Here is a 12278-nt window from a genome sequence, read left to right as displayed (position 1 = left end):
CACATGCTTCACTTCAAGACTATGTGAGAGTCTTGCAAAAGTTGTGAGGATGATGCAGCTGAGCACTGGTATACCTGCCATGCCACTGGCAGAGATGGGCTACCATGGCCTCTCTGGAGAAGTAATCCATGGCTGATGCTGAGAAAGGTACTGGGGCTCCATGGTGAGAGCAGCTTGCTTTGGCCAAATGTGTTTTCTCTCAAGCCAAGAACTCTCTCCGAGTTAGTTTTTAAAACCAGAGAAGTTTTGATGGCTAAATGTTTGAAATAGTGGAGATTCTGACAAACACTTGATTTAAGCTTGTAGGAAAGCTTGTTTTTGCTTTGGGGTGGGGGAATAAAAAAAAAAGTTTATTTGTTCCCATGTGGATCAAGGAAAAGACTCTCTGTGAGGTGCAGGAACAAGCCTTATAACTAAAATATTTGGCTGAGCAAAGGCATTTCTTGGCATGACATCCCTCTTGTTTTTGGGTCTTTGTTCATGTTTCTCTTCCATCTTGCTTTATATACCAAACCTGCATGTAAACAGTGATGATGTTGAGTGCCTCGGTGTATTATTTTAAGGGGTCTGAAAATGCTCTCGGACACTGGCCAGTGGCTTCTTATATGAACTGTGATCCTTGGTTCAACAAAACTAAGTGAATCTAGTTCATATGCCCCTTGTAACCCTCCTCAAGGAGTGGATAGGCTGCAATGCTGTTAAAGCACACAAAATATTTTTAAAGACAGTTAATTTACAGTGTATATTCACTTGTATTTCCTTATGGCTTCCGCTGTGCCAGTGGGGACCTCCACACTGTGACACTCTTGGAGAAATCTGCACGCTGGATGTGACTGCTATGGATTCTGTGTGACAGGCCGGTGCTAAGGAACTGCAGGCTGAACTTGGACCAAAGCGATGAAAGCTTACTGGTTACACCTGAAATTACTGAGAGTTAAAACATTTTTTATAGCCTTAGGGTAGCTGGAGGTGGGAGCATTCCATGTGTGCTGAAAGAGAATTATTTCAGAATACTTTCAGATGCGTAATTGTTTCAAAATGCAAATATTTTTATCATTGTAGTCAGCCAGAAAGAAACAAAAATATCTATCACAAAACTTTTACTCACAGTGGAAGAGTAATCAGTGTAGTTTGATTGGCATCTTCCATTCCTTGTGCCATCTCTGATGTTGAAATAATTGTTTAATGATTAATACTAAGGTGGAAGCTATTAAGCCAAAATGTTATTTTGTATTGGTATGATTCTTCAGAAGTATTATAGTTTTCCTCATTTTGTATGTTCAGCCTTCCAAATTGAAGTTTTTTTCAAAGTTGTCATTTTTACTTTGTTTTTACTGCTTCTTTATAATGAACACTGGCTCTGCTCTTCTGCAAAGAGCCCCTCTGAAGGAATTACTTTTAAGTGGCAGTCAAATGATGTGAGGAGGGAGTTGTAAGTTGTTCATATATGTTTGTGTCAGTCGATTTACCAAAGCCTAAGGGAAATCTCCATACACCATGTAAAGTAAACGCAGATTGGGTGAACGCACTTTCTCTGCCTGAATTTCTGTCTGTGGAAGATCAGTCGTGAGATTTTGTGAGTTTTAAATGTGTATGAATTCAAATAATTCAAATCTAGGAATACTTTATTTCAACTTTTAAAGTTATGAATTGCAGTGCATTGGCCAAGCTAAAGTAATAAAGATGAAACAATTTTCTCAGAATATTTTGCTGCAGATGATAACACTTCCATTACATATTTTATACTAATAAAATAATTTGGTAATTTTAAAATTCTGACTTTTTTCCCCCTCAGGCCTAATTGAATATAGGGCTAGGGGATCTCTTGCAAGTGACTAATATCTCTCTTATAAGTAATGCTTTCTTCATATCCTCATTTTCATAACTTAAGTTTCATTAATGAAAATGCTATAAATAATTAAAGTGTAATATGTCAAGACTGAGCACAGGGAAGCTGTGGCTGAGTAAACAAAAGGACTCTGAAGCTTTGGGTTATATGTGTCTGAACTGCTGCATACAGCGTTTTTGTCTAAGTTTGGCTCTTTAAGATCTTTTGACCTTTCAGACAGGAAACACTGTAGAAAGTTGAGTTAAAATGGGACGTACATTTGAAAAAAAAAAAAAGCTGATAGTTTAAAAGTCAGCCTACCAATAAGCAGTGTTCTTACTGGTGTAAACTGTAGAAGATGCAGAATATAGAAAACATTGTACAAAATACTCGGAAAAATCTGTCCCCAAAGCTTGCTATCTTTTTTTCTGAAATGTGCAGAACGTTTTAGAAGTTGTTGCTTGTTAAATGCAGGAAGTTACCCTGGTATTTCTTTTTATGATTTAATGAGTTTTAGGTTAAGTCTTCGATTGTGAGACAATATCAGTTTTTATTTGGCAGATTTAAATTATGGATCAGATAAATAAGATGTTACTGTGAATTGTTTCATCCATCAACATGTGGTGTAAAGTGCATTTGTATTTGTTGTTTAGCATGTTTGCACCTTCTGGTACAGCCACAACTTCCAGTGGCTGCCATCCTTCTTTATATACCCAGGGAGTTTCTTCGGAGGCTGCCCCTCAATTTGGTTTTAAATGGCTAATTTCAGAGATTAATTTAGATACTCTTGTTTTTAAGCTTCCTGCTCATATGGATTGATGTGATCTGATTTGCTTTATTTTAAAAGTCATAATAAATTAGTCATAATATAAAAATACTGCATTCAAGAAATGGAATTGCATTTGTAATGTGCAATGTCCCTTAGATATTACTGTCAGTTCTCCGAGGAAAAGGTAGTTTGAGTAGATGCTGTTAATAACTCTTAACATGCTGAATGAATACTAGATATGCAGAAAATCAAACCCAGAAATGAATGGTTCTGTAGCAAATAAGAGGGCTAGATTGAATTAAATATAATAAAGTTATTCTATAGTGTGTAACTGAGATGAGCATTGCATCAGTTTTACCTTTACTTAGGCTTGTGCCGGTGATATGGTTAGACTATTTACTTATTTACATATTGAAGAGACTCAGAGGTGAATACAGTGAGAAACCTTAAAATTTGCAGCTGTGGATCTGTAACTTTATTTAGTTGTAGATGTCAAGTGGTGGATGTGTGACTATATAGTCTTGTTGTTATTCTGCATATTTTTAGCTATGTTTTAAGAAGCTGATGTTTTCGTAATGTAATAATAGATTGGTTCTCTTTATTAGAGAATACAGTATTCTTTGATCTTGGTCATGTGGTGTTTGTAGTACTTAATGAGGATAGGAAGGGGGGAAGATTTTTGGTTTACAGTGTGGTAATAGGAAAAGAAGCAATCTGTGGAGATCTTAACCATTGGGTTTTTGCCGTATACAAGGTGGAGAATTGCTGGTGTGTTGCATCTTGCATCGCTGAGGCAGATATTGACCCTTGCATTTAATCATGACACTATACAGAAGCTTTTAAACTTCTATTAATCTGTTTTGTTAATCAAAGGTGTTTCTTGTTTTGTTTGTTTGTTTATGTTTCATTGAGGTGGGTGGTGCTGTGGTTTCCTGTATGTCTTGTTGACATAAATGACTCACTTTTAAGATCATTTGATACCTATGCACATTATCAGTTTACTTTGTTAGATTGAGGTTAAATGTTACACTTTGAGGTTTTTTTTTCTTCATTGTCCATCAGGAAATAACTTAGTTTTCCTGAATGCTTTGTCAGGCTCTGGATTCTTGTGTTTTCTCACTAATCAAAGTACTGAGTGTCCTCAGCCTCTGCGCTTGCTCTGTGTATGCCACATCAAGCACAGCAGAGCTGCCTGAGATGCAAAGTAATGCAGTTGCCAGCAGGAATATGGTACTTGCTAAAGTCTCTTTGGCAAGTAAGTATTTTACATGAAATTGCACGTGATGGTAAAGCCACAGATTTAAAGTGTAATAACCTCCTCAAGAAATGTTTTCCTCATTTAAGGTGTATTTTTAGCCACTTCTGCCTGGTTTTAAAACAAAAAAATATTTTTAAAGATTGCACTTTTTTAAAGAGACTGTGATGTCAGTATAAGGAAATGAATGCTCTTTTTTGGATTTTACTTGTTTATTAAATCATGCTTGCCATTTAAGTTTAGTCAATCAGCAAACGGAGAAGCTGCTGCTTTTTGATGCAATAAATTGTAGTACAGTATGCTTCTGAATGTGGGGTGAGTGATGTAATCTGTTGAATTAAAAATATGAATAGGTTTAAATATATTTAAGAATCTACTTACACAATTTCTGTACATTTTTGTGATTTTTTTTTTTTTTGGTTCTTTTTTCAGGTGATCTATGCCGTCCGCTTACAGAGCTTACAGAAATAGACACTTCGGACTCTCTTGAGCAGCTGAAAGGAGAAACATTACCCTGAGAATGAAGCAGTAAAACACTTCTCTGCAGAACCGTATGATTGAAAACACGGTCCAGCCCTCCTCTGCTGCCAGACATGCTTTTGTCCTCCTGCCCTGCTCACCCTCTGTTGCAGTAAGACAGATGGATTGTAGTAGAGAGGCAGAAATGGAGTTGCGGAGATCCTCCAGCCCAGGCAAACTAGGCAAGAATGACATGGATACTGACAAGACCATGTGCCACAGCTGCTGCATCTGCGGTAAAAGTTTCCCTTTTCAGAGCTCCTTGTCGCAGCACATGAGGAAGCACACGGGTGAGAAGCCCTACAAATGCCCTTACTGTGATCACAGAGCTTCCCAAAAGGGCAACCTGAAGATCCACATCCGTAGTCACAGAACAGGCACTTTAAGTCAGGGGCATGAGACGGAGATGGGAGAGGCGCAGCTGGGGGAAATGGGTGTGTCAGAGGGCCTCGGTGGGTGCACCAGCCCCACTAAAAGTACGTCTGCCTGCAACAAGATCTTGAATGGTACTGCTCAGGTAGATAGCAGCAAGATCTTGTTGAGAAGCAGCAAGAAGGAGGTCATGGAGGTGGTGCCAGCTGAGGAGGATGGCAAGCTGAGCTCTTACCAGTGCACCTTCTGCAAAAACAAATTTGAAAGGAAGAAGGACCTGGAGCAGCACCTGCACCAGGTCCACAAACCGTTCAAGTGCAGGTTGTGTAACTACATGACCCTGAGGGAGGAGACGCTGTTAAACCACATAGAGAAGGACCACATAACGGCTCAGGTTCCAAATGGGGAGGCCTATACTGAGAACTGCAAGAGCGAGCTGAGTGCGGGCGAGTTTCCATGCGAAGTCTGTGGTCAGGCCTTTAGTCAAACCTGGTTCCTGAAAGCTCACATGAAAAAGCACAGGGGGTCATTTGATCATGGGTGCCACATTTGTGGCAGGAGATTCAAAGAGCCCTGGTTTCTCAAAAACCACATGAAGTCGCATGGGCCCAAGACTGGGAGCAAAAACAAACCAAAAAATGATTTGGAGCTCATAGCCACTATCAACAATGTGATACAGGAGGAGACGATTGTGACGGGCCTGTCTCTGTATGAAGTTTGCACCAAGTGTGGAAATCTGTTTACAAATATGGAAAGTCTGAAAGCACATAACGCTGTTCACTACCGAGTGCAGCGGGGTAGTGCTGGGGATAAAGCTGAGGGCTTAATTGATGGGAGCCTAAGCTCCTCGATAACCAAGCAGTTTTTCTTGCAGTGTCTCAATCTAAGGCCATCTGTAGGGCTGGATATAGTTACAAGAGGACAGCCTGGGAAAAGAGTAGCTGAGCTGGATCCAGTCAGTAGCTACCAAGCTTGGCAGCTGGCCACCAAAGGAAAAGTAGTAGAGCCCTCAGAGTATGTGAAATATGTGGGATGGGACGAGGCCCTGGCAGATGCGGACGTGACTTACGACAAGGATAAGAGAGAGTATATACTCGTCAACCAGGAGAAGCGCAAGCGAGACCAGGACTTGCCCAGCTCTTCCAGCAACCCCAAGAAGAAGAGCTGCACCAGTGGGCGCCCAGAGAAAACCAGCGGCACCCCGCTGGGGGAGAGCTGTCCACTCACCCAGGGGGACCTGGACTACCGCCCTGCCTCACGGCAGAGCCGACGGGCCACCCAGAACAAGTCCACCGAGTGCTTTGAGTGTGGGAAGATCTTCCGCACCTACCACCAAATGGTGCTGCACTCCCGGGTGCACCGCAAGGAGCGGAGGAGCTGCGGCGAGGGCGGGACGGCCACCCAGCCTGACCGCTATGGCTCCAGCAGCGAGGAGGGGGACTCGGGGTCTGTCAGTGGGCCCAGCACCCCCGGCTCCGCGTCAGCCCCGGAAGACTCGGCCACCTCCGGCTTGGGGGAGGAGGGGGCCGAGGAGAGCTCAGAGGAAGGAGCAACCAACCCCTCACTAGGTAAGATCTCTCTCAGCCTTGCCTCGTCACTGGTCCCTGTGTCTCCTGGTGTGGGACACGGCAATGAGCAGAGGGAGAGATGCGTGGAAGGACGTGAGAGGTTTAAAGGCAGTGTGTATGGGGTCCCATGCCTGCTGAGTTGCGCTGTTTGTCTCAGCACGGTGACTTGTTTCTGGCACAAGTAATGAGAGCGACATCAGAGGACGTCTTGATAAGGTGTAGGTGAACTTGTATTTCAGTGAAGGACACCTGAGAGGTATTTTAGTTGCCTATAGCAATGCTGTAGGGTAGGTATGTCTTCCCTGGACATCTTGGGAACTGCTTTTCCCCAATGTATGGGCGTCCTGTGCACTGTTCTGCCTATAGCATGCAGGTGTAGCAGGGGCATAGCCTGTGTGGTGTAGCCCAGAAGTGCGTAAACTTAATTGCCGGTGTGAGAGGTGTGTCTCTCCTCTTTGCTTTGCTTCCCAAATTGTGTTTATAACTCCAAAGGCTATAATTAATCTCTCTGGATTAAAGCGTTCCTTTGAGCCCAGCAGCACTAAATGGAACAAATTATTCTCTAAATAGCAGCAAAGTAAATATTTAAAAGAACACCATTAAGTGCTCTTGTATCTTTTCCTTTTTTATATTTTATTTTTGTTGTTCACCATTCTTTGTTTGCAATACCCTTTTAGAAATGTGAGCTTAACCATTCTTTCTTTCTTAGCCTAGCACTGTTTTTAGTTTTTCTGTTTGATGAACAATAACATTTTCCTCTCATTTTCGTTCCTTTTGTTTTGAAGAAGAACATAGTTATCTGTAGAGTTAAACTCGTTTTCGAGACCATTGTGGATGAAGTAATCAGCAACATTGTAGAAGAGGGTGGGTTTATTCAATTAGCTGTGTTCTTTCAGGATTTTATATAATGTTATACTTTCTCCTGGCTACAGACCCCACAGCAGCAAAGCAACATTTTCCAGAATTGTGTATTAAGTTACATGTTTTTCATAAAGTTTTGAAGCTTGAAGTTGGATTTTTTTTATTTTTTTTTTTTTTTTTTGTCATTAAGCTTCTTTCATGAAAGTTCCATGGTTTTAGGACAACTAAAGTTGGGGCCGACACTGCTTGGCAATATAACTTTCAAAATATAAGGCGTAGAGGGAAGAGAGCTCCAAAAGATTGAAATTGTAAAAAATTAAGTCCATCTGTTTGCTCTTAAACTTAGAGGAATGGTCCCAAACTTGATTTTGCTACAACTTGGATCAAGTCCCTGATGGACAAATAGGGTGCACACTAGAACAGAAATGTAAATTAAACCAAGAACTCCACTTTTTTTAATGCTTTCTTGTCCTTTGCATAAACCACAACTCCAAAAAGTCATAGTGACAAGCTGACAAATATTTCACTATGATTACTTGCCCATTTAAAAAACTAAAAATTTGGCTTTTCCATCTGCTCTTGGATTTTGGACACTTAAACAAAGTTCCTTATGGGAGCATATATATTTGCTTGTGTGAAAATCCATCAGCTACTGTCTGAAACACCTCGGTACAGTTGACACAAGATGCAGTGATAAAACTGCAGGTTTGACTGGAGTTAAATGGGGCTGCCATGTTTTACCCGCGTAATGTACAGTGCCTTTATGGAAACTGCTGTGATGGAAAACCTCCTCTCTGGAGATGGGCTGAAAACACCAAAACGCTTTTTCACATGATGTTCATATAGGAAAGCTGCTCTTGTGGGCTCTCCATATTAAGCACGTTTTTTCTAACAAGAGGAGCCGTCTCATCACTTTGCCTGTCCCACTTCTTGCTTCAACTCAAGCTTTGAGCCCTTGTTGCAGGAGTGAAAGGTGAGAGTTAGTCACACAGCAGTTTCTCTCACAGGAATTAAGGTGACTGATTTAACTGATATCACTAGCCAGTATCTGGAAACTCATTTATTTAGGTGCCAAATTGATCCTTATCTTCTTTGACTGTTTAGAAGCAGCACAATGATAGGCCTGAATACAGGCGCATCTTGGAAAAGGGATGTTTGCGTTGATGAGCCATTAGGGTGGCTGCTGCATTTAATATTTGATAATGTCACATTTACAAGATTTTGTGGATTCAAAATAAAGTGGTTTTTTTTGGTTGTTTTTTTTTTTAAATATATACAGATATATTTTTGAAGGCGTTTTCATAGGTCAATGTTAAAGACCTAAGTTTCTCAATTTTCTATTTTTGGTATGAAGATTTAATGACACTACCCTTATATTGTTTAATAAGGGACTGGGGTCCTTCTGTCCAGCAAGCTGCAGGATTAGTTTCACTCTTCTGCAGATTGCTGCTTTAAGTCGAGAGGCTTTATTTCCCTCCTCTACGAACAGAAACCTGAGTTGTACAGAATATAGGCCAAATTCTGCCCTCATAGGTGTGCTTCTGCTAAAATCAGGTGTTCTGGTGTGGCCTTGAAGCACATTTTGTCCTATCAGTGCTGCAGTTTGCTGTCCTCTGCTGCAGCTTTTTGTAGTTATTCTTGCTGGTGAACCTTTTCTGTCAGAGCCACACTCCAGCCCCAAAGACAGCATCCCTCCCCAGTGGAGGTGGGCAATAGCGCTCTCGGTTCCTGTTCCTGCCGTGCCTACTACGGTATTATTTTTACTCAGGCTGTGGTCAGGAAAATATTTTGTTACTCATAAAGTTATTTTAGATAGTATCTGTGTATTTTATTACTATCATATCTTTACTTTTTCCCCCCTTTGGCACATTAACATGTTACCCAGGGTCAGAAAAGGGCTTTGAATGTTGTGACCTTGACTCAGTTTAAAGTACTTCTCTGTGGGTTTAGTTCTTAATAATCTGAGCTGTCCTGTTGACACACAGTGTCTTTCAGCAGGGAAGCTGGCAGTGCACCTCCGTGGTCACTTAGAGCCAACAGGTGTTGGGGCTGAGGGTGTCGGGGGCTGGGAAGTACTGATAGGGAGTGCTGATATTGGGGGAGGAACAAGAAGTGCACTTTGCATGTGAAATGGAGTCGAGAGCCTCCAGGGTAGGCATTTCTTTCCTCCTAACACGCTGGTAATTTGCCTCTCCTCTCTGCCTAGAGTAACATAATAATTTCTCAAGCACAGGCGTAGTGTTTGCAGACCCAGTTTATCAGCTGCTAGGGGGTAAAGTGGCTGTATGCAAAGTGCTTTCCATCTTGTTGGAAGGAGGGTAAAAGCTAGTTTTCTAGAGTTATGGTATATGGTGTGATACCTGTCACACAAAGATATGCATGAGGTTTATGTGCTCTGTGTGGCAGCCAGGTGGGAAGAGGTGGCCCAGAGCACATTCGCTCTGGTAAGAGCAGACAATTGTTTTGAGGTCTTCCTGCCCCAGATGAGTCTTAGTTTTTATTTGGCATTCAAGCCACTAGCAAACTGTACCTGAATTTCCACTGAGTTGCATACAGAGCTGTTTGAGCTGCCTGTGAGTTGTTGCTCAGCACTTCCCCAACCTGAGATTTTTTTTGGGGGTGTGATTTTCATTTTTAACTAAACACACCCCCCACCCCCACCCCCCCCCAGCTATGACTGAGAAAGTAGAGGGGGATTATGTATGTGTAGATAAAAGTGGAAGGGAAAATAGTCTTATTTTTTAAAATCTTTCAACAACTCAACTAAACTAGTTTTAGGTCTGCCAAAGAAATAATTCAGTCTGTGTGCTTTCGATGGTTGTTAGTATTTTTAAGGCTCAGTGTGGGCCCCCTCATTGTCAGGGTGCTACAGTTTGTTACGTTAGGCACTATGAACTATTTCAGTCCTGAAATGAAGAAGAAAGTATAATTTTTGAGGCTGGGACTGTTGCTGGCAGATGGGAAGACGAAGAAAAGAAGTGAAAATGGTTTAAATACCACTTGGCACTTGACAAATATGTAGTAAAAGCACAAGCCTGTGACCCCCCCCAGTCAGTAAGTGCCATAAAGGTACTTATTTTGCATATAAGTGCCAGACTGGGCAGGAAGTAAAAGTTAAAAGTAATTCAGGGAGGAAGGGAAGAAAAAAAGAAAATAAAAAGAAAAGGAGTATTATGTAGGCATAAAGGAGAGGAATGCTGCTTCTAGCCTGACCTTGTCAGGATAAGATGGCAGAGTAAGGAGAGGGTGTTGCACCGCAGAATGCTGCTTCAAGTGAAAACTATCTCATCCATTTTGTTTCCTTTATGTCTTGCCTCTTCTCTCACTTTCCTTTTTTTTCCTTCTATCAGACTTCTCTGGATTTTTTAAATGCTTTAGGGAGAGACTGATTCACTCTTGCTCAACACATGCTGTTTTTATTATGCTGGCTAATGCAGGAAGGGGCTGATTTTTGGGTGAGAACTGTTGTGCTAGGCCCTATACAAACAGAGCTTTAGGCCCAAGGAGTTCATAGTCTGACTAGGTGAAGTGGACACAAGTTGCTAGACTGCACAGAATATTAAAAAAACCCCAAACAATGAATACAAAACAGTGGTGCACGGCTACATTTGGTTTGTGTTGGAAATTACTAGTCATATGGTGGGACTTGCTCAGGAGAAGATGAGCTCTGTGAAGGGGTGGGACAACAGATGAGAGTAGGGTGCAGGGAGGAGGGAAAAGGGAAATGGGGAAGGCAGAGAGGAGCAGGACTTTGGTGAAGGGAGCTGTTCTGGAGCCTGAAAAGAGGCGTGGGATGGCTGGCATTGGGGTTCAAACGCTCCAAGGCAGTGCCAGGGTGCTGGATGTCTTGCACTGAAGCCATGAGGGCTCACGGCATGCTGCACTTAGAGGTTGGTAACTCCAAGAGGATTTCCATGTGAAAACTAGAAGGTCTGGAGCAGTCACACAAACGGGACACAACATTAGGTGTTCATCTTGTCCACACCTGCCAGTAGACCCACTGGCTTGTTGTTACCAATCTGCTAAAATTCTGACCTCCCAGCTCCTACTCTGATTTTAGCTTAAGAAAAAAAATATAGGAAAAAAAAGAAGGAAAAAACAACAGCAGTTCCTGGTTGTGGAGCTTGTTGTGTATGTTTGTGTTTATTACATTTTAAAAACTCATAGAAATCTATAGCCAGGCATGTTATAAGAAAACCCTATATGTAAATTGGAATGCTTGAATAGAAACATAATGACGTTAGTAAGTTCTGTGAAAGGAGTAAGAGAGATTTATGAAGCATAAATTTGGACTTTGTTTTGCTTAGATATTAATTATAACATATCCAAGAGCTGGAACTTGAACAAAAATCCCAATTTCATAAGGCTTTAGATTTAAAATATATCAAAAGTAATAATTGTCCAGAGTTACTTTAATTTTCAGTAAAATGGTGAGGCTATAATTTGGGGGAGGAGAGGAACTGGAAGAATAAAACAGCTAAGCAAGTGAAAATAGAAAATTAAAAATGTACAGTAACTCCAAAGAAGAAAGATAGTCTTAGTAAATGTGTTCTGTTGTCAAAGTGAGTGCAAGAAACACAGCTGCCAGTATCCAGTACCAGGACTTCATTGTTCTGCTTATATGAAAAAATGTTCCTCTGTGTGCAAAGGAAGTCCTTTCCACTATTTAAAAATCAAACATTTTGACTATATATCTTAATCAAATAATTATACTTCAGATACTTCTCATGCCAGAATCTCACTGTAAATCCCATGGTATCATGCCACTGAAGTCAGTGCTGTTGGGGCATTTTACACCAAATGAAGGTCTTGTTCTCTATGTACAGTCTTAAGTATGTTGAAGTTGTTTAGCACTTTTATTTTGCAGAATAAACATACAAAAGATTGGAGAGTGTCTCAGTGCTGGACAATTGGTAACTACTGCCCCAGGCTTCCAAGAAATGAGGTAGTTTCAAGGAAGTCTTAGTGGCTTCTGTTAGATCCCTACCATGAAGGTTAAAATGTTACACTGTGATTACACACTTCACCAGTTAATTTTGGCATTGCTGAGGAGTGGTTGTTGGAATATAAAATCCCTCAACTTTACAAACCAAACTAATTGGGAAG

The 12278-nt window shown here is 41.2% G+C and overlaps 1 protein-coding gene across 5 annotated transcripts in view; it reads left to right on the top strand.

Moving 5' to 3' along the window:
• ZNF516 (zinc finger protein 516) overlaps positions 1–12278 on the top strand; it is a 163553-nt gene that overhangs the window by 39925 nt on the left and 111350 nt on the right. For all 5 annotated transcript variants that reach the window (XM_074899318.1, XM_074899319.1, XM_074899314.1 and 2 more), the window contains exon 2: positions 4285–6311. In XM_074899318.1, the coding sequence (XP_074755419.1) occupies positions 4406–6311 (1906 nt within the window). In that variant the 5' untranslated portion in view covers positions 4285–4405. The remainder of the gene's footprint in view (positions 1–4284; positions 6312–12278) is intronic.

Source organism: Athene noctua, chromosome 2 (assembly GCF_965140245.1).
Source record: "Athene noctua chromosome 2, bAthNoc1.hap1.1, whole genome shotgun sequence".
NCBI lineage: Eukaryota > Metazoa > Chordata > Aves > Strigiformes > Strigidae > Athene > Athene noctua.
The sequence above is the reverse complement of the archived record's forward strand: the minus strand, read 5'-3'. Positions and strand labels throughout refer to the sequence as shown.